This window comes from Erpetoichthys calabaricus, chromosome 12 (assembly GCF_900747795.2).
Source record: "Erpetoichthys calabaricus chromosome 12, fErpCal1.3, whole genome shotgun sequence".
NCBI lineage: Eukaryota > Metazoa > Chordata > Cladistia > Polypteriformes > Polypteridae > Erpetoichthys > Erpetoichthys calabaricus.
The window spans coordinates 7,177,555-7,199,438 of record NC_041405.2 but is presented as its reverse complement, the minus strand read 5'-3'; the positions used below and the strand labels follow the sequence as shown (position 1 = coordinate 7,199,438).

The 21,884-nt window shown below is 41.3% G+C and overlaps 1 protein-coding gene across 1 annotated transcript in view; it reads right to left on the bottom strand.

Moving 5' to 3' along the window:
* LOC114643069 (syntaxin-1B) overlaps positions 1-21,884 on the bottom strand; it is a 182,834-nt gene that overhangs the window by 65,481 nt on the left and 95,469 nt on the right. The window contains 1 exon segment of the mRNA XM_028791771.2: positions 4,851-4,925. Within this exon segment, the coding sequence (XP_028647604.1) occupies positions 4,851-4,925 (75 nt within the window).

Here is a 21,884-nt window from a genome sequence, read left to right as displayed (position 1 = left end):
GCTGACAGGCAGATATTCTGAAGTGCTGAAAGAATGATGACGAGGGGAATTACTGACCTTCAGAATATGTGCAAGTCGACATGGTGCCTGAGTTCACTCGATTTCTCTGAAAAGGGAACTCAAAACGCCTCGAACCCCATGGGGACGGGAAATTCGTAACACGAGACACACTGAAGAAGTGAAAAAAGACATACAGGGGAGTTAGCCTTACCCCCCAAAAAAGTGTTGAGGGGGATATTAAAGAGAGTGAAAGTCTGGTCATCTGAGGGGGCTTCTCCAGGCAACCCAGAGGGGGCCTGAACCTCCAGACAGGTGATGGACTGATAGAGAAAAACTCAACCCTGCGGACTTGAGATCTATACTAATAAAAGGCAAAGCCCTCACTGACTGACTGACTGACTGACTGACTGACTGACTGACTGACTCATCACTAATTCTCCAACTTCCCGTGTAGGTAGAAGGCTGAAATTTGGCAGGCTCATTCCTAGGCAGGTTTCATTTCGAAATTCTACGCGTAATGGTCATAACTGGAACCTGTTTTTTGTCCATATACTCTATTGGAGGAGGCAGAGTCACATATCGCGTCATCACGCCTCCTACGTAATCACGTGAACTGAAAACAAGGAAGAGATTTACAGCATGAGTCAAACGCGGGAACGAAGGCAAATGACGTTAATTGTTGAGTGTCTTTTAATACTGTGTAAACATACATATTAACACATGTGCAATTAAACGTGTGCATTTACGGGGTGATTTCTCAGGCTTAAAAGCTTGCCTTTTATTAAAAAGGTAAATGCAAACTGTTTTCATTCTGAAGGGCACAAACCACGTTAGATTTCATGCTCAAGAGTAAGCTCAGCGCACAGCTTGGTCATATTACAACCGGAGGGGCGAACTGACAACGTGGTATACAAAGAGATCCTTAACAAATAATTATTGATTCATTTTCCCTCAGTCAGTGCCGGATTAACCAATAGGCACATGTAGCATATGCTACGGGCCCCGCAATTTCGGGGGCCCCCAAATGGTGGACCCAATATTTAATGAAAAGGTGTAGCATTGAAAAACTGGTCTTTAAAAATATTATCTTTACGTTTTTAAACTGTAAATTTCTTACACAACAAAACTTTAGGGGCCCAACACATAAAATTCACATAAATATTATAAGATTCTTATTATAATCGAGAGTAAAATAATTATTTAGTCTGGTTTGAACTGTTCAGAATCTAAACTTCAGATGATGCAGACCAAAAGGGCCCCCAAATTTGAAATGTGCTACGGGCCCCCAAAGCTCTTAATCCGGCCCTGCCCTCAGTTTAAAAAGGTTTACTTTTCTTCTTAATAAAAATTTGAAAGCAGTACTTCTCCGCTGCGAAGCACTGGTATTTTGATATATATATATATATATATATATATATATATGTATATGTGTATATATATATATATATATATATATATATATATATATATATATATATATATATATATGTCAATGTATGTATGTATGTATATATGTATGTCTAGATACATGTAGATATGTATATATATGTGTATATATATGTAGATATGTATATATATATGTAGATATGTAAATATATATATGTGTGTATGTATGTATGTGTGTATATATATATATGTATGTGTATGTATGTATGTGTATATGTATATATGTAGATATGTATATATATGTAGATATGTAAATATATATGTATATATATGTGTCTGTGTGTATATATATATATATATGTGTGTGTGTGTGTGTGTGTATGTAGGTATGTGTGTATATATATGTATGTGTATGTATGTGTGTGTATGTATGTGTGTATATATATGTTGATATGTGTATATATATATATGTATATATATGTGGATGTGTATATGTATATATATATGTAGATATGTGTATATGTAGATATGTATATATATATATATATATATATATATATATATATATATATATATATATATTTATGTGTGTGTGTGTGTGTGTGTGTATTATATATATAAAAGACAGCAACAGTTATAACAATGACAACACAATTACATTGACAATCATGTTACGTTATTTTTAAAATGTTTCCTTTTCTATTTCATAACCTCTTTAACACACTACTTCTCCGCTGTGAAGCGCGGGTATTTTGCTATTGTGAAATAAAAGAAGGCAACACGTCTGGGGTAAAATCTCATTACGACTCTTGGATTGTAGAGCGCCGCCTAGTGGCTGCACTGAGAAAAAACACAGCTTTATTAACATCAGCAGACTCGAATCATCCAACTCAGTGTCTGGGAATGTGAGGGCACACTGGCTTGGACATTCTTATTATTATAACATAAAGCAAAGTATAACATTCTGAAACCTGCTTAGTCTAAATGAGGGCAATCGGGACCGAGTCTGCCGTAGCACTGTGGGAACAAGGAAGAAACTTTAATAATAATAATAATAATAATACTGTGGTGGGCCGGCGCCCTGTCCGGAGTTTGTTTCCTGCCTTGCACCCTGGGTTGGCTGGGATTGGCTCCAGCAGACCTCCATGACCCTGTAGTTAGGATATAGCGGGTTGGATGATTGATGGATAATAAATAATAATAATAATAATAATAATAATAATAAATTAGTTCCTGACTTAAACCCAGTGATGTCTACATAGGCTTTAACCCTTTATGAACCTTGGAATGAGAATATCTGGAATGAGTTATTAATTATTATTATTTGTAATTAACTAATTCTCATTTTCTGTTTTACTTCTGGTAAAGCACTTTGTACCACACTTCACTTTCTGTATGAAATATCCATCCATCCATCCATTTTCCAACCCCCTGAATCCGAACACAGGGTCACGGGGGTCTGCTGGAGCCAATCCCAGCCAACACAGGGCACAAGGCAGGGAACCAATCCTGGGCAGGGTGCCAACCCACTGCAGGACACACACAAACACACCCACACACCAAGCACACACTAGGGCCAATGTAGAATCACCAATCCACCTAACCTGCATGTCTTTGGACTGTGGGAGGAAACCAGAGCGCCCGGAGGAAACCCACGCAGACACAGGGAGAACATGCAAACTCCACGCAGGGAGGACCTGAGAATCGAACCCAGGTCCCCAGATCCCCCAACTGCGAGGCAGCAGCGCTACCCACTGCGCCACCGTGCCGCCCCTGTGTGAAATATGAGCTTTATAAATAAACATCATTGTTGTTGTTGCTGTTGTTATTATTATTGGTTCCTGACTTGCACTCAGTACTACCTGGACAGACCCATATGAACCTGTATTGTTTGGATAACTGTTATTATTATCATCATCATCATCATTATTATTATTATTATTATTGTTGTTGTTGTTGTTGTTGTTGTTGTTAATAATAATAATAATAAAATGTAATGAGTTCCTGACTTAAATCCAAAAATGCTTAGATAGGTTGAATCTTTATGAACCTGCATTTAAATGATCAGGATTATTAAAATTATAATTTTTATAGATATTATGAGTTGCTGGATTAGGCTTCTGGTCTCTTATGAACCTTGGAATGAGCACATTTGGAATGAATTTTTTATTATTACTAATATTATTTGTAATTAACTGTAATTCTTCCTATAACTTCTGGTAAAGCACTTTGTACTACACTTCTATTTCTTTATAAAAATGTGCTATATAAATACATTTTATAAATACAATAATATTATTATTTCCTGACTTGAACTCAGTATTACTTGGATGGACCCATATGAACCTGCATTGGAATTAACAGGTTTGTAACTTATAAAACGATTGGAGAAAATTAATAACCCTAATAACACTTATAATTATTATTTTTTTTAGTCCCTGGCTTGCACCCAGTATTACTTGGATAGAGACATATAAAACTATATTGAAATTAGCAGGTTCTATCTTTGAATATAAGATTATTATTATTATTATTATTATTATAAAAATGTAATAAGTTCCTGACATAAAACCAATAATGCCTGGATAGACTTTGAATACTTATGAACCTGTATTTTACAATCAGGATTATCAAAATTACTATTTTTATTGTTATTATAAGTTGCACCCATAACTGCTGGAATACGCTCTTATGAACCTTGGAATAAATATATTTGGAACTTACTATTTTTATTACTATTCTTAGTTGTAATTAACTGTTATTCTCTCTGTAACTTCTTGTAAAACATTTTGTGCATTGCTTGAATACACCCATATGACACCCCCCCCCCCCCCCCCCCCCCCCATAACATACTGGAGTTAGCCGGTTTGGAAAATGAAAGACGGAAGGATGAATGAACTGTTATAAAGATGGGGTGAGGACTGACGTGGCTGGTGTTACATGTGAGACCACACTTGTATTTAGGAGATCGTCCCCTTGACCCCTCACTTCAGGACAAGGGATGGAGTGGCGTCTGCTGTGGGATACGAGATGGAGCGGCGACTGATATGGACCAGGTTGGATGTCAGACCCTCCTGCATTCTCAACCGCCCCTAAACCCCCATTCTCTACTGTACCTCAATGCAGCAAGTCGTAGCACTATAAGGTCAGAACAATTTTATGACAGAAGCTCTGGTTAGGGTTTAGTGTGAACAGTTGAGGATGGTATAATTAGGGCTTCGGTGTGAACACTGAATTCGAGCCCTCAGACATCCCACCCCAAATCAGATTCCGTCCCATCCTGCTACCCCGTCTTACTCGTCTGATTCTCCGCCTTTAGCCACGGCGGCCACACCCCCTTCCGCTCCCAAAATGAATCTTCAATGCACTTGGCCCGCCTCTTATCACACCGACTCCGCCCTCACTCGCCCTTAATCGTTAATACGACCAGACCACCGACAAGGCGGCTCTCCCATGCTGCATACCTGTTCGAAGAACTCATCCATGAAGTGGTCTCGATCCACGTGGACGACTTCTTCATCGTCATCGCTGTCTTTAGCCTGGAACACAAAAGAAAAGAAGCACATTTTCAGCTTTTCGACTCTGAGATGAGGGAGTGCGAATTTACCTTATGACTAGAAGCCGGGGGAAAATATTTTTCTTCTTCTTTTGGCTGCTCCCGTTAATGGGTTGCCACAGCGGATCGTCTTGTCCGCATATTGATTTGGCAAAATTTTACACCGGATGCCCAAAATATTAAGGAAAGAAAAATAAAGCAATGAAAAGAAAAACTTGGAAAAAAACCGCCAAGCTGTATCCCAGCAACGGGGGAAGTCGCATTAATTTGCTTATTTGCAAGAAAATAAAGCTTTCCTAATTAACGGCGCATACAAATTCGGCGCACAAGTGTCTCTAAATAGCTAATCACTTCTTCGAGCACATGCAAATGACTTCGACGGAGCCGCGCTGGGTGCCCCACGTATTTATTTCTTATTCATTTGTTTAATTTGCTGCATGTGTAGAATCACTGAGGAAGCCTGAGTACCTTTTTTTTCCCAGGACTTGTCTTCTCCTATAATTGATATGCAAATACATAAAAAGATAATATTCGTTTACGTTATTGGGGTCACCAGCCCTGAGCAAACTGTGCACGCTTGAGGTCCAGATGGGACACCAGTAATGACAGACTTCTGTGACCACCGTAAAGCTGTCTATAACAAGGCACAATAGAGGAGTGCGAACTCATTCAGTAGGAGGGCGAATGCGCCCCCTCGAGCTTGATGGGCGTAACGATTTGAGCGGGCACTTCAAAGAGGAATAAAGCGCCTTACACTGAGGTGAGGGCAAGCAGGACAAGGACACCAGGCATTCTGTCACACACGGGCTGAAACTGGACCAAGACTCGGACCCACTAGTGAAGTCTCAAAGTATCACCAAATAAAACTTGTAAACTCCGTATAGTGCCTTTCACAGTCAGGCTGGAATAATGTAAAGAGTTTAGTGCTGGCATCGTTAAAATTTCGATAATTTCTAAAAAAGCATGCTATCACAAATTGAAATTAGATGCCAATTTATTTTGTATTTATATAAGAAAACATGCAAGTGCACTGAGGTTGGTTGGGAGCCTGCGCTGATTACAGGACGAAGCACCCGGATTGAGATCCAAGCGCAGCCGTGCAACGGGTGACATCTCAGGACCACCCTGAACCGAGGGAGATTTTTCACAGTATCTGGAGTGCCAATCCTGCCGCCAACCCCCGTGTTTTCCCTGCAATTTGAAGGACCTACATGGGTGCAGATTAACGCCATACCCAGGATGGAGCAATTAAGGGCCGGGCCCCTCGAGTCGTTTATGGGAATCGAACCGGCAACCTTCTGATTACTAGCACACATCCCTAGCCTCAGAGCCACCACTCCTGAAATCAAATCACATTATAGTATATAGCACCTTTCACAGCTGGGCTATGGAATAACAAAGTTTGGGTTGCTACGCATAAAACTTGTACTTGTGAATTTTCCCTTGGGATTAATTATCTATCTATCTATCTATCTATCTATCTATCTATCTATCTATCTATCTATCTATCTATCTATCTATCTATCTATCTATCTGCTGGCATACTTCCACAATGTATACGGATACTTTCAAAGAAGTGCTGGCTCGTTCAACAAAACATGATTTTCTATATAGTGCCTTACACAGTGGATAAAATAACAGAACCATAGGCCATGACTAAAGCTCATACTCCAAGTAAACGTTCTGTGCCGTTTTTGGATGGAATGATACATGATATCACGTATCTTATAAAGAAAGCACGCTGAAATTGAATTACATATTATTTTATATAGTGCCTTTCACAGTGAGGCTACCATATTCTAACGTTTGGATTATCAGGGTAAAACATATGACGGCATACATTCAAATCAAATACATTCATCCATTTTCCAACCCGCTGAATCCGAACACAGGGTCAGGGGGGTCTGCTGGAGCCAATCCCAGCCAACATCGGGCACAAGGCAGGAACCAATCCTGGGCAGGGCGCCAACCCGCCGCAGGACGCGCACACACCCACACACCAATCACACACTAGGGACAATTTAGAATCGCCAATCCATCTAACCTGCATGGCTTTGGACCGTGGGAGGAAACCCACGCAGACACGGGGAGAACATGCAAACTCCAGGTCAAACCCAGGTTTCCTTACTGCGAGACAGCTACCACTGCGCCACCGTGCCGCCCTCAAAGCAAGCTGTATTTTACATATTTTTTTCACAATGAAAATGGAGTGATATGTGCTTTGACCAACCTTATATCAGCAGAATAAACGCCAAAACATTTTAATCAAATGAAAACTGCGAAGGACGTTCAAAAAGTTTCCATGCTTTTATATTTGCGGGAAGGCAGGAGAAGGAGTGGGCATTAAAAAGTCGGTAAGACGCCTGGAAAATTGCAACGCAAACGGAGGTGACTGTGTGGAAAAGTGATGTCATTTGTTTTTGAAGTTCTTAATAAATAGAGTTAAAAAATTGCGGAAACCTTTTCAACGTCCCTCGTATATTATATAGTGCCTTTTACATAGTGTTTACAATAAAAAAAGTTTGGGCTGTTGTATCAAGAGTAACAGGAAATGTTTGTGAAGTTAGATGAAAGTTATGTTCATATAGTGCCTTACACAACGGGAAGAATAACACAACATTTGGAGCGCCACGAATAAAACACGTTTTGGAATATAATTCAGGAGAAATCAAACTTCCAACCATCCATCATCCAACCCGCTACATCCTAACCACAGGGGGTCACGGGGGGTCTACTGGGGCCAATCCCAGCCAGCACAGTGTGCAAGGCAGGAAACAAACGCTGGGCGGGGCGCCAGCCCACTGCAGGGCACACACACTCGGGACAATTTAGAATCGCCAATGCACCTAACCTGCATGTCTTTGGACTGTGGGAGGAAACCGGAGTACCCGGAGGAAACCCACGTAGGACCTAACTGCGAGGCAGCAGCGCTACCCACTGCGCCACCTTGCCGCCCTCTAACTTCCTTATAATGCTTTTTAAGACTTATGATGGAATGACGTACAATTTGAGTTGTCTTAAAAGATAGCACACTAAAATCCAATCACATTTTTTATTTTATATAGTGCCTTTCACAGTTGGACTAAAATAACAAAGCTTGGATTGACACGGATTAGACTTGTACCGGCTTACCTTCATAACATATCGATATGTATCGAAAGTTTCTATGACGTATGTTAGCGCGCTAAAGTCAACCTGGTTTTGTATAGCGCCTTACACATTTGGAGGAAAAACAAAGTTTGGAGAGCCACGACCTGCACGCGTATTGACACGCATTCAAATGAAATCCGACTTTACGTAACACGAGTGATGATTGAATAATGTGCAGTAGAAACACGCTGGCGCATTGAAATCAAATATGTGTTTTATAGAGTGCCTTTCACAGTGGGGTTGCAACAATCTTAACGTCTGGGTCACTTCAGTAAACTTTACGGATGGAAATCACTTTCCGTTTTTAGATGAAAAATAAACAGTACTGTGAACGCAGCCTCAGTGTGCGTGTGTGCCCCGTGAGTGCCCATCACATGCCTGGCACCTATCTGCCCGCCGCGACATTGAACTGGATAAAGCGGTTTGGGTAAGCGATGTCGTAAGTATTTAGGCATTTACTGTATAATGTTTTATGTATTTTTTTCTGTAGGCTCTGTGTATGACAAATGAGTCACTGATGACTGAGGGTTCTATGAATTGAAAATGAACCTGAGTCACGCATCAGTCGGTCCTTTTCAAATGAGAGGATCTGCCGCCGCGCGCACGTTTAGCCTCCTGCAGGAGTTCAGCGGCGCCCCTTCCCACGCACACGAGCAGCTCGAGATCATTCGGGGGACCGCAGCGTCACCACAGCCATCCTCTCCTGCTCGGTCTCGCCCGCGTTTTGCCCTCTCCAAGGTTAGCGCGCGCTTGTGTCCAGTGACGTCAGCGGCATCGGGTTTCATTCAAAGTGTCGCCAGCGCCGTGTAGACAGGAGCCGCAGAGGAACGGAGGTGCCTGGGGTAGCAGAAGTCCTGGACGGTTATCATTTAAAGCAAATATTCAATTACAGCCTAAATTAACTGCTTCGCTGATGTAAAAGTGTGGATGAATGACAAACGTTTGGGAATTCAGACTGCAAAAAAAGTTCTTTTAGCGGCTGTGAACTCAGACTAGTACAGCAATAATAATACAATTAAGGCAAAGGGGTCTACATTTTAGTTTAGAGGAATTCATTCGAAATGTAGTGGAGTTATCTCTTTGACAAGGGTTTGATCTTCAGTCGTCGAATTTCTAAATCCTAAATCCGTTTTAAACATATCGTGGTCAATTGCGCGTTATGGAGCGGCAAGATCTTGAAATGCTCGTTCATTTGTGTCTTTTGTAGTTCTGTTCGAATTGTCTGCTGATCACACTGCAGGTAATTCGAGAACTGAGAAGTCCGACCAGCAGGTCTTCTATCACTTTGCTGGCTTTCAGAAACGTTTGGGCTGTACGGTGGCGCAGTGGTAGGCATCACAATAAGGAGACAGGGGGCTCGGGTGCTTCTTGTGTGGAGTTTGTATGTTCTACCCTGAGTGCTCGGGATTCCTCCTAAAAGAAATGCAAGTTTAGGTGAGCTGGTGATGCTAAATTTGCCCGTGTTTGTGTGTGTGTATGTGTGAGTTCCACTTGCGATAGTTTGACACCATTTGCAGGTGTTGTTCCTGCCTTGTGCCCGGTACATACTGGGATTGGCTTCAGGTTTTCTGCAACCCTGCTCTAGATGAAGCAGGTTTAGGAGAGGGATAGATGGAGTTGCAAAATTGGCCCTAGCAAAGAGTGTGTTTGCCCTGTGATGGGCTGGTGTCCTGCCTGGGTATTGTTCATGTCTTGCACCCGATGCTTACTGCGATAGGCTGCAAGGATGCAATAAATCCTCATCTGTGTCAAGTATTGAAATAATGGCTGTTAAGACTTTAGTATAACTAATCTTCTTAAAGCTGCCTGGGAGGTTGTTTCAAATTGATTACTTATATTGCCTTTTAAATGACTGTAGTAAGTATGTCTGATTCTCTTTTCTGTGTCCAAAGTGGCACTCGGTCTGCCTTTAAATGTTTTCTACCCAAATGAAATTGTTTGCATACAGAATGATCATTTGTATGTGGCTGAACTGGGATAGTTAGAATTTGAAATGTGTTACCCCATCTAAGACAGGTTCAAATCTACATAATCAAGGTAGACATCACTGTTAACATTTGCAGTGCACCATCTATTGAAATGCATTTTGTTATGCATGTAGTAATACAATTCACTGCATTTTCCATTCCAACAGATGGTGCATCACAAACATTTGTAATAGTAAAACGCATTACTACAAATGTTTGTGATGTGCCATCTGTTGGGATGGCAAAATGCAGTGCATAGGTGTCTGTTATATGCCACTTGGTATGGGATTTGTGAAAACAGTGTTAATGTTTGTGATGTGCCAGCTGTTGGAATAGCAAATGCAATGCATTTTATTGCTACAAATGTTTGTGATGTGCCATCTGTTTGTCATGACAGAGACATAGCATCCAAATGACACACAGACGCCTTACTTTAATTAAGGTGGATATCTATCTATCTATCTATCTATCTATCTATCTATCTATCTATCTATCTATCTATCTATCTATCTATCTATCTATGTAATCCTGCCTACTACACTATCTATCTATCTATCTATCTATCTATCTATCTATCTATCTATCTATCTATCTATCTATCTATCTATCTATCTATCTATGTAATCCTGCCTACTACACTATCTATCTATCTATCTATCTATCTATCTATCTATCTATCTATCTATCTATCTATCTATCTATCTATCTATCTATCTATCTATCTATCTATCTATCTAGACATGTTTTGTTATCTGGTGAGTCTAAGGAGTGTCTGTGTAAGGGTCAGTGTTGGTGAGTCCCGAATTGAACTCATAGAGCCTTCTATTAACCCTAAATTGTAACAGGCAGTCTTTAGAATGTTCTGCTTCATACACACACACACCAAAGAACCACAATTAAAATGAATCTGTTAACAAAGACATGACTAAAGTAAAGCTATAGAAGCATCCAACTACTTCCATGCACTCCATGCAGACTGAGAAAACACCATATAATTGATAGACAACTGATAAAAGGCACTATATCATACAAAGTTTGCTGACAAAAGACATTACATAATGCAATTTCAGTGTAAAAATACTTATAATAGATATATCATAAAGGCACCATATTGTCAACAGACAATGAAAGAGATGATGGAATAGCAGATGAAAGGCACTATATACAGATTAGCAGCAAAAAGCACTAACTATATTTGGGACATATAAATAGTGAAAATACTGTACAGTAGAGATAGATAGATAGATAGATAGATAGATAGATAGATAGATAGATAGATAGATAGATAGATAGATAGATAGATGTGAAAGGCACTATATAATAGATAGATAGATAGATATGAAAGGCACTATAAAATAGATAGATAGATAGATAGATAGATAGATAGATAGATAGATAGATAGATAGATAGATAGATAGATATGAAGTTTAGTATAGTAAGCAGGATAACAGATAGATAGATAGATAGATAGATAGATAGATAGATAGATAGATAGATAGATAGATAGATAGATAGATATGAAAGGCACTATATAATAGATAGATAGATAGATAGATAGATAGATAGATAGATAGATAGATAGATAGATAGATAGATAGATAGATAGATAGATAGATAGATAGATAGATGTGAAAGGCACTATATGATAGATAGATAGATAGATAGATAGATAGATAGATAGATAGATAGATAGATAGATAGATAGATAGATAGATAGATAGATAGATAGATATGAAAGGCACTGTATTATGGCAGACAGACAGATGCCCACACTCTCCTGTTTCTAGAAGGTGGAGGTGGCAGGGTAGTTGCGTCCCCCCGGCCGCTATGGCAGTTCAGTGACTTAACGCCTGACTCAGTTTCTGTCTCAGGCCCCCTTATTCTTCACACAGGCCTGACATGCGGACCTTCCCAATTCCTGGCCCATTCTTTAGCTCAGATATTCCCTCTTCCTCAACCTGCCCACAAGGAGCCTGAAGTTAAAGGTTTTCAAATCTACAAGATGTTTAAGTGCTCTACAGATCTTTCTAAATCCCAGGCCCAAATCATCAGACAACAGTGGAATGACGGGAGCAGACGCGGCGACACAAAATCGAATGTGACTTTTCGTTGGGTCAGACGTCACGCGCTGGCTCTGCTTATCTACCTGTCTTCTGTCTGGACATCTGCCTCCCCTTCCTGAACGGTGACAATGTCTGCTTAAAGGCTTTTCTCTGCTCTACCCAATTTCGAGAGGCTGGCGGTTTGATGGGGGGAGGGCGACTAGCGGTACATCATGTCGTTGTCAGATAAGAAGGCAGACCATCTTCTCTCGCTACTCAAAGACTAGCATTCTGCCCCCCCACTGTGCCTGATGCTGCTAAATCTCCAAAGAATGTTGATCTTTTACGTTCACCCTGATCTTGTCGGGCGTCAGACGTTATGCCTGGCCTTGTCAGATCTCCAACGTCGACATGGAGTCTGATCACATTGAAGCCCAGCTGCTGACCTTTTCACTTTCTCAGGGTCCGAAGACTCCACAGGCCTGTCATGTGCCAATCTGTCAGATGTGCACTTTTACAGACGCCTCTATCAAAAGCGACTTACAAAAAGAGGTCAACGTAATCAAGAAAACATCAGTCTGGGGGTCTGTTTGGGAACAAGTGTGACAGGACAAGGTTACAAAATGGATTATCACAAGCGGAGAGCTCAGAGCGAAGCAGAAGCGAGTTACACTTGTTTAGTTACAAGAACCTGGCAAAGCCGTCTGTAGTTAGAGAGACATTCACCAAACACACATTGTGGAAGCCAGCACTTTGAATGGAGGTGGGCAGCTTGTTCCTTCTGCTAGGAACCACAGATGAAAAGAGTTTGGACAGAGATTTGATACCATGTGGAGGTGGCATCACCAGACATCGTTTATCAGAAGACCTGAGTGGGCGAGAAGGAGCAGAAGACCTCACTGGTGTCTCCGTATACATACTGTAGGTGCTAACCCGCTAAGCAAGCATCAAGAATCTGAACTTAATGCATGCTGCTACAGGAAGAAAGTGAGGTGATCTGAAAGGAGGAGTGACGTGTGCCCACCTCGACTGGTTGTACACCAGATGTGCCGCTGAAGTTTGGACCATGAGTGGCCTGGTGACATACATGTGACAGCAGGGAGTTGCAGTAGTCCGAGGCTGGACCAGGAGTTGTGCTGTACACTCCGTCAGATGCGGTCTGATCTTGTGAGAGACCACTGCGACATGGCCAGCTGGACATCAATCACCATCCAAAGGTCGGGCACAGACTGGGCTGGTGTTAGCAGTAATAAGTCGAGCTGAACAGAGATGGAGTGACGGATAGACAGACAAGCTGGGATAACAAGGATGTCCATCTTTGCCAGGTTGAGCTGGAGATGGTGCTCTTTCTTCCCGGTGCACCTTCACCCAGATGTGCATATTTATCTCGTACTGTTGGCTTTGCCACAGTGTGCAGGTGTTTGCCATTGTCTCCTTTATTGCAGTGCTGGCAGGTCTCACTCTATCCATCAGATATCCACTTTAATTAAGGGATGAGCATCTGTGTATCTGTTGTCGCAGGTGGCTGGGGGGGGGCGACCCGGCCAGGACGCCCAGGAAGACCGGAAGAGGGCTTACGCCCGCCTCAGACCACATGGGGCGACCACCCTGGTTGCTGTAGGGGCCCGTGGTCACCGCCAGGGGGCGCCCTAGTGCCTTGGGGGTCCTGGACCTCAGCACTTCCGCCACACCTGGAAGTGCTGGGGGGAAGAGGAGCAGGGACACCCAGAGTGCTTCTGGGGATGCAGCCGGCACTTCTGCCACACTGGGGCGTGTCGGTGGAAGAGCACATCCGGGTGATTATAAAAGGGGCCGCCTCCCTTCATTCAGTGCTTGAGTCGGGTGGAAGAAGGACGAAGCTGGAAGGCAAGGAATGGAGGCGGCCTGAAAAGACAAGGCAAGAGTGTGAGGCCTGGACTTTGGGGGAGTTTGGGGTTGTGTGGCACTTTATTATCGTAAATATTAAGACTTGTAAATAAGCGTGTGGTGATTTAAAACATGTCCTCCTGTCTGTGTCCGGGGCTTAGTCCACACTGTGTATCCGTCCAGTTGCTAGGCCCCAGTCATTCCAACAGATGGCGTATCACAAACCATTTGTAGAAATAAATGCATTGCATTTGCCATTCCAACAGATGGCTCACCACAAACATTTAAACCACTTTTATGAATCCCATACCAAATGTCATATAACGGAGACAAATACAGTATGCATCGCATTTGCCATTTCAACAGATTCCAACGGATAAGGGGTAAGGAACGCAGGTGATTTGGACTGCACAAACAGAAGAGAAGCTTATCCGTCTGATGTCTCGTGTTTTATGTACCATGACAGAATGAACAAAAAAAAGAAAAGGTCTGAGATCACATCTGAACTCGCCACCCATTGACGGGGCACAGAATTTATACCCATGTAGTAACAGCTTTAACCCCTGCACCACCATGTTGCCTAAATCTAAACTTGTCATATACTCAAGATCTTTAAACATGCCAGTCTTCTACAATGATGGTGCTGGGCCCAACATGTTACCATGTTGAGTTTTTGATGCCGTCATATCTACGACATCCGAAATTTTAAATCAGCAAAATTCAAGTTGGATCCTGTCAGAGCTCATGATGATACAACTTTATCTCCTTCAGACTGGACTCTATAAGATCTTAGGTTGGGAGCATGTGCTGACACCCACCACACAATGAACCACCTGGGTTGGGATCCAAAGGCAGCGTCTTAGATCATTGAACAAATGCAGATCATCATCAGATCTCCGAATCCTAAAACAATTCCCACGTCAACGCTAATCCTGCCAGATCTGACAATCGTGCCAGTTTGAATCTTTCAGAAGGGGTCTGACCAAAACATGAAGCAGAAACCAGTGAAATCAGGTCCGGTCGGATCTCAGATTGCTCAAACTGTGCCACCTTTATGTTTGGTGCTATCAGATCTCAAACCCTTATCTCCTTCAGACCTCTGAATCCCATAATTGTCTAACAGAGAAGATCGATCCTCTCAGATCTCATTCTTCTTCAAGGACCCCGCCTCAACAGTGGTCATTCGAGGTCCTTGTAGCTCTAAGCCCTTCAGATTGGATTCCGTCTCCACTCTGAACCCTAGAACTTTAAATCAGTGAGGCCCATCCTGTCAAACCTACAAAATCGGTGCCACCATCAGCGGTGATCTTCCACCTTAACGTCCTGTGGGGTGACCCTGTCAGATTTTGAAAACGTTGCAGCCGTTCCCTCTTTGGTGTTGAATCCTGTCAGACTTCAGCGCTTCAGCGGGAATGAGTTCAAGGTCCTGCTACTCTCCAGGATGACTTTGCTCAGGGCTCACCAGCGGATGGCTCAGCGCCGATCGCCTGTGACAGAGGGGCCGTCACTAAGCTGGGAGTCGCTGCCCGCCTTAATCACACGATCTCTGTCAAGAGGCCAGCGCTTCAGTGAATTAACTAAACATGAGAGCATTAAAGTAATCGGCTCTTTGACATGGATATCATTAGGAATGTGCGCGCAGAAAGAGGCACCCGCCAGGCAGCTGTGCTTCACCCACTCACTGCCCTCCGCACGATGAACGTATGTAAGATCGCCATCGGGCCTATGCAGACTAGACAGTGACGTCTTCATCTCTTGAATGTTTTGATAAATGGCAGACAGAGTGTTAAGGGCAGCACCACTTTCAGAAAACATTTACGAAGTCCGACACCCCTGCAGCCAATTAGGTTTAATTCCCATTACATTTCCACTAACATCAGATGGAGAGGAGCGTATCTGGGCTTAGCAAACATCCGTGTGACACAAAATTGATAAGAAATCTGACAAGCGAGAGGAGACGATTCAGTCCATCAAGAGCAAACGAACGAGCTGGACGGACTGAATGGTCTTCTCTCTGGTCTAGCTATTAGGTAAGCTCTCCCAGTATCTCCTCCAGGTACTTCCTCAAAGGTTTCTGCTTTAACTCCACGTCTTGGTAATTTATTCCAGAGTCCCACAATTCTTTGGGTAAAGAAGTGCATCCTGGCTTCAGTCCTAAATGCAGTTCCCCTTAGTCTCCACTCATATACTCGAGTTTGTGATTCACCCTTAAGCCAAACGAATTCTGATGGCTCTACTGTAGAAAAAATCCACTTTGGGGATTTTGAAAGTTTGGATTAGGTCTCCGTGTTGTGCTTCCCTGCTCGAGACTAAACCGGTTTATTTCTCCGAGTCTATTGCAGTTGGACATGTCCTAAAGTCCTAGGATGGACCTGGTTGCTCTCCTATGCACAGCTGCAAGTGCTGTTGTAGCAATGCTACTGGGTAAAGAAACTCCAACTCCCAGCAGTCCCTGCTGCAGTGGCTCTGATTGGTCATCTGCTGAGGGTACAGGGGGTGCTTGGGGAGAAGGAGATTTAAAAAGGAGGCCAGTTCTACAGCATTAAAAGGAGAGTCTTTTGCTGTTTCGTGTTCTGAGTTGCCTGTCTGGTTGTCTTCCCATTTTGCTACCTGTGGGTTCGTGTTCTTGTCCTGGAGATTATCTCCTGTTTTGGGTGTATGGACTGTCTGAGGATTTGTTGCCATCCTACAAGGAAAGGAGTGCTCCTGATCCCATCACACACCATCATCTCATCAGAAAATATCAGTAGGACTGACCTTAACATTCACATACAGTGAGCTGACCTCAAGACTATCTACCTCCATCATTTCATTTCATCAGTTGCCATTTTTCATGGACTTCACCGTGTGTGGTTTTTGTTAGTTGTTTGTTATTGCTGAATTTGTGTTTGTTGTATATCACCGTGAAGGGAACTGCGGTGGGATCATTGTAGTTTGTGAAGTTGAATTTCTTTTATTATTGTTTAATACATTCTTCCATTTCTATCTTATCACTGGTTGCTTTTTTGTCTCTGTGAGGGAGTTTGTGTGAGTTGGGCCAAGGCTGGGTGCGTTCCTGGGATCCCCACTGAAAAAATAAATAAATCACCGTCCTATCAACAGTGTGTACAGTTACACTGTTATGTCTTTCTTGGAGTGTGGTGATCAGAACTGTACACAAGACTCCAGATGTGGTCTCACTTGTTATAAAGTCTGAGCATAATGTCCCTCGATTTCTATCCAACACTTTTTACGATATAACCTAACATTTTATTTGCCTTTTTAATCACTTCTGGGCATTGCTTAGATAATGAAAGTGTTGTGTTCAACATAAACCCCTAAATCCTTTTCATAGGTTGCCTCCTCAAGGACCGTGTCTCCCATCTTCTATATATATATATATGACATTCCTTTTGCCCATGTGTGGCACTTCGCACTTGTCTACATTAAGCTGCATTTTCCATGTGTTTGCCAACTGCACCTTCAATTTCATTGTTCCTTTGTAAAAGTGACAATGACAATAAAGATCTATCTATCTATCTATCTATCTATCTATCTATCTATCTATCTATCTATCTATCTATCTATCTATCTATCTATCTATCTATCTATCTATCTATCTATCTATCTATCTATCTATCTATCTATCTATCTAAGTTCTGCAACTGGTCTGAGTCTTCTTGAATTGTTTTTTGCTGCATTCTCAGTGTCTGCCATTACTGCAGTTTTAGTGTCATTTACAAATTTGACAAGTTTGGTAACAATACAAGAATCAATGTCATTAATATAAATCAGAAAAAGTAAATCAAGATGAAAGGATGGACCCCAAGGGTCTCCACTGATGACCTCACTCCAGGTGGAGCACTCGCCTCTTATCTGTACCCTTTGTCTCCTGCTGGTTAACCAACTTGAGATCCAGTTTTGTAGGTTACCACTGAAGCCTACATCTTCTAGTTTCAAAATGAATCTACGGTGTGGGGCGACGGTATCACGATTATGTAAATAACACAATTTAAGTGGTTGATTAATACTGGCAGTTCAGTTATCATCACTCGAGGTATGAAAACTCCAATCAAATTAACACAATTCGCAAAAAAGTATAAAACCTAAGACTATCACAAAAGAAACAGGAGTAACCAAGCAAGGTGCTCGATATTCTGCCTGGGAAATGAAATGTAGTCAAATCTAGGAAATGTTACTTCTGTACCAAAGCTTATCCACTAACCAAAAATAAAAGAGATCAGTAGGATCGAAAACTGGAAATTCAAGAGTGAAATTCACAATCCGTTTGATTTTGTTATTTTCCGAATTGTAAAAACTGAATGAACTGTCACACTGGCGTTTAAGGTGTCATGCTGATGATGTAAGGCGCAGAGACATCTGAAACCACGCCCCTCGGCAACTTGGAGTAGCATCCTGGTAACGGGAATCATAACAAGGGGGCGCCATATGGAAAAAACAGATTGCTGTCATGGCACTGCAAATTTGTAAATAAATGTTTTTCCTTTTTTAATTAATTACTAAATTAACTTATTAACTATCATTATCATTATTATTATTATTATTATTATTACTTTTATAGCTTCATGTTTTTTCTTTTTTATTCATTAATAAATTAACTTATTAACTATTATTATTATTATTACTTTTAATGTTTCATGTTTTTCTTTTTTATTAATTAATACATTAACTATTATTATTATTATTATTACTTTTACAGTTTCATGTTTTTCTTTTATTAATTAATAAATTAACTTATTAACTATTATTATTATAACTTTTCTAGTTTCATGTTTTTTATTTTTTATTAATTAATAAATTAACTTATTAACTATTATTATTATTATTATTATTAGTAGTAGTAGTAGTAGTAGTACTTTTACTGTTTCATGTTTTTTTCTTTTTATTAATTAATAAACTAACCTATTATTATTACTTTGTGTAATAATGTGTAAGTGACCTGAGGTTGTCCAGTTCCAGTCAGTTGTTAACTTTACTGGGGATCTGTTTGCCATTAGATGAGACAATGAGGAAAAAACACAAACTATGCAAGCTGAAGTGACGTCTCTTGCGGTAAATTTTAAATAGTAAACTAAATTGTAATTGAAGAGTTCAAATTCACCAAAGCGTTTTAACGGGAGTTTTTAACATTTCAAAAATGTATGCAGTGCACTTCATTCGAGCAAAAATGATCCGTTCCCGCCATATTTCTTTGGGGAATAAGTGTGTCAAATTTCAACAGAATCAACAGAATTTAGAGTCAAGTTGTTTCATACAGATAGACAGACAGACAGACAGACAGACATGACATCCACAGAATGTGCTTTTCACATTATATGCAAAGCACATAATAATAATAATAATAATAATAATAATAATAATAATAATAATAATAATAATAATAATAATAATAATAATAATAATAATGTAGTTATGTGTGTGTGGCTCTATGCCTTGCAATGCAGTGCCACCCTGGCCAGGCTTGATTCCTATCATTTGTGTAATGTTTCTGGGTTTGAGACCCCCACAGTTTGAAAAATTGGGTTATGAAAATGGATGGAGACCCCCTGCATTACTACTCTGCAAGTGAATGAGACGTGAGACTCTTTGTCAGTTGTGTGTGTCTGTGTGTGTGTGGACTTCGCCCATTTTGTTTCGCAGCTGTTGGATTTTCTCACCTCTTGTTTGCCAGGAATCAACTGAGAAGAGACCAAGATTCAAGGAGATCAGAGACCATCAAGATTTTCAGTACGCCCTCGTAAACTGTAACTAACCACAGGGCAAACCTCACAGCATCTCGTCTGGGAGACCTCACTGAGTGACCTTCAGTCGTCTAAATCCACATCACGTCGGAGTGGCTGCCTGACGTCAGCAGGCCTTGCTGGAGGCCAACACTAAACCTTCTTTTGAAAAAAGCACCATAAGACTAAGAAAGACAAAGTAAAGCTTTTTCAGAGCCCACAATGACTTTGCAGTTTTATTCATAACTATGCCCATAACAATTTATAAGACTAACTTTAATCTTTTTAAATCAAATTTTTGGACAATTATGATATTAGTAAAGTTTTATAAGCAGTCCATTCTTCTTATTTCTTTGTGGACGCTTTTATCCAAGGTGACTTACAACACTTTGATACAATTGGTTACATTTCTTTAGTTTTTTTCCTAGTTTTCATGGTCATGCAATGTCACAAACAGGATTTGAACTCCCAACCCCAAGGTCTGAGGTCCAAATCCTTAATCGCTAGGCCACACTGATCCTACTTCAACAAGAAATAACATAACATTCTCAAACTTGCCAAACTGAGTTTACGGTCACAGGGGACTGATGCCTATTCTGGTGCTACCAAGGCAGGAAATGATCCTGGACAGGACAGGCTCAGCTCATCCACAACGGGGTCAACCAGGAGTCACTGATCCACCTAACCCACACAGTGTTTTGGGGCAGTGGGAGGAACACCAGAGTACCTGATGGAAAACCCACCCATAAATGGGCAGAACATTCAGAGTCCACACAGATGACGACTAAAGTTGGGATTTGAACCCTGGATGCTTGAGGGAAAAGGCAAACCTGCAGTAAGTGCCTGTTTCTTCACCTACAGTTGAGTCCAAACGTTTCCAAGTCAAATCTTTAAAACTCCATGCTTTGTCGCTCCACACATGCTATGTTGCCTTAGGGCAGGGGTGTCCAACCCTGGTCCTGGTGGGCCGCAGTGGCTGCAGGATTTCATTCTAACCCTTTGGCTAATGAACTCCTTTTCCCTTCATTTTCATAGCCCTGTTTTTAAGGATTCAGTCCTCTGAATTGATTCGTTTCTTCATTAAATGGCAGCCAATCAGAAATGAGATGCGAGACGAGCCAACAGATGACCAGCTAAACTGGGATTTCAAACTCCAGCCAGTTTCACTCCAACCAGTTTCTTAACGAAAAGCCAATTCTTGCTGTTAATTAAAGCCGTTACTGAATATCAGGACTTGTTGCCGCTCTCACTTTGCCACAGCGGTCTGTTGATTTTCCATTTTTTCTAAGACCACCGTCAAGATGTTTTGGTGACCTGAGCAGACTGACACCACCAAGACCTTCACCTTTCTTTATTTTCAGGGGAGCTGCTCAAGTGGCGCCTTGTTTTGTGTCTCATTATTTTTTGGCTGCTTATTAAGGAAAAAGAAACAACTAAGGGGTCTGAGTCATGGCAATTAAAACGGAGGCAAAACAGCAGTAAAAACGGGGTCTCACTAATTAAGAAGACGGGTAGAATGAAAACCTGCAGCCACTGAGGCCCACCGGGACTGGAGTTGGACACCCCTGCCATAAGACCCCTAAGAGGTAATGTTAAGAGACAGACTGATTTCAGCCTTCATGGCGGGTTCTCAGGAGGTGAAAAGTTTACATGCAAGTTGAAACAGCCGGATAATTCCAGAAGCTGATAGAAGCCTCTGATTGGCTGATTGTCTCTAGTGCAAAAACCTTTAAGTATTTGCGACCCAAGTTTTCATAAAAGTTTTAATCGCACCCCTCTAATGTTTTTTTGAAAGGAGCCCACTAATACCAATTTGTTCTTTTTTACTTAATGATATATCATAGATGCATATTTTATTTTACCTACTTAACTTTTATCGACATTTATCAAACTCTATATTTATTTTTCTAGTATCAGAATGTAGTTTAATTTAATTTGTTTTGGTTTTAATAGATGTATTTTTCATATTTTCGATTCGTTTTCTTTTTTTCACATTTTTGCGCCCCCCTTTTTGTTACTTCACGCCCCCTTAGGGGGGCCCACCCCACAGATTGAGAACCACTGCTGTAGTGAGTTCATTAGTTGCAGTATTTCAGGGCCTACTTTTACAGCAGTGGTCTCAAACTCTGGTGCTGGAGGGCCGCAATGGCTGCAGGTTTTCATTCTAACCCTTTTCTTAATTGGTGACCAGTTTTT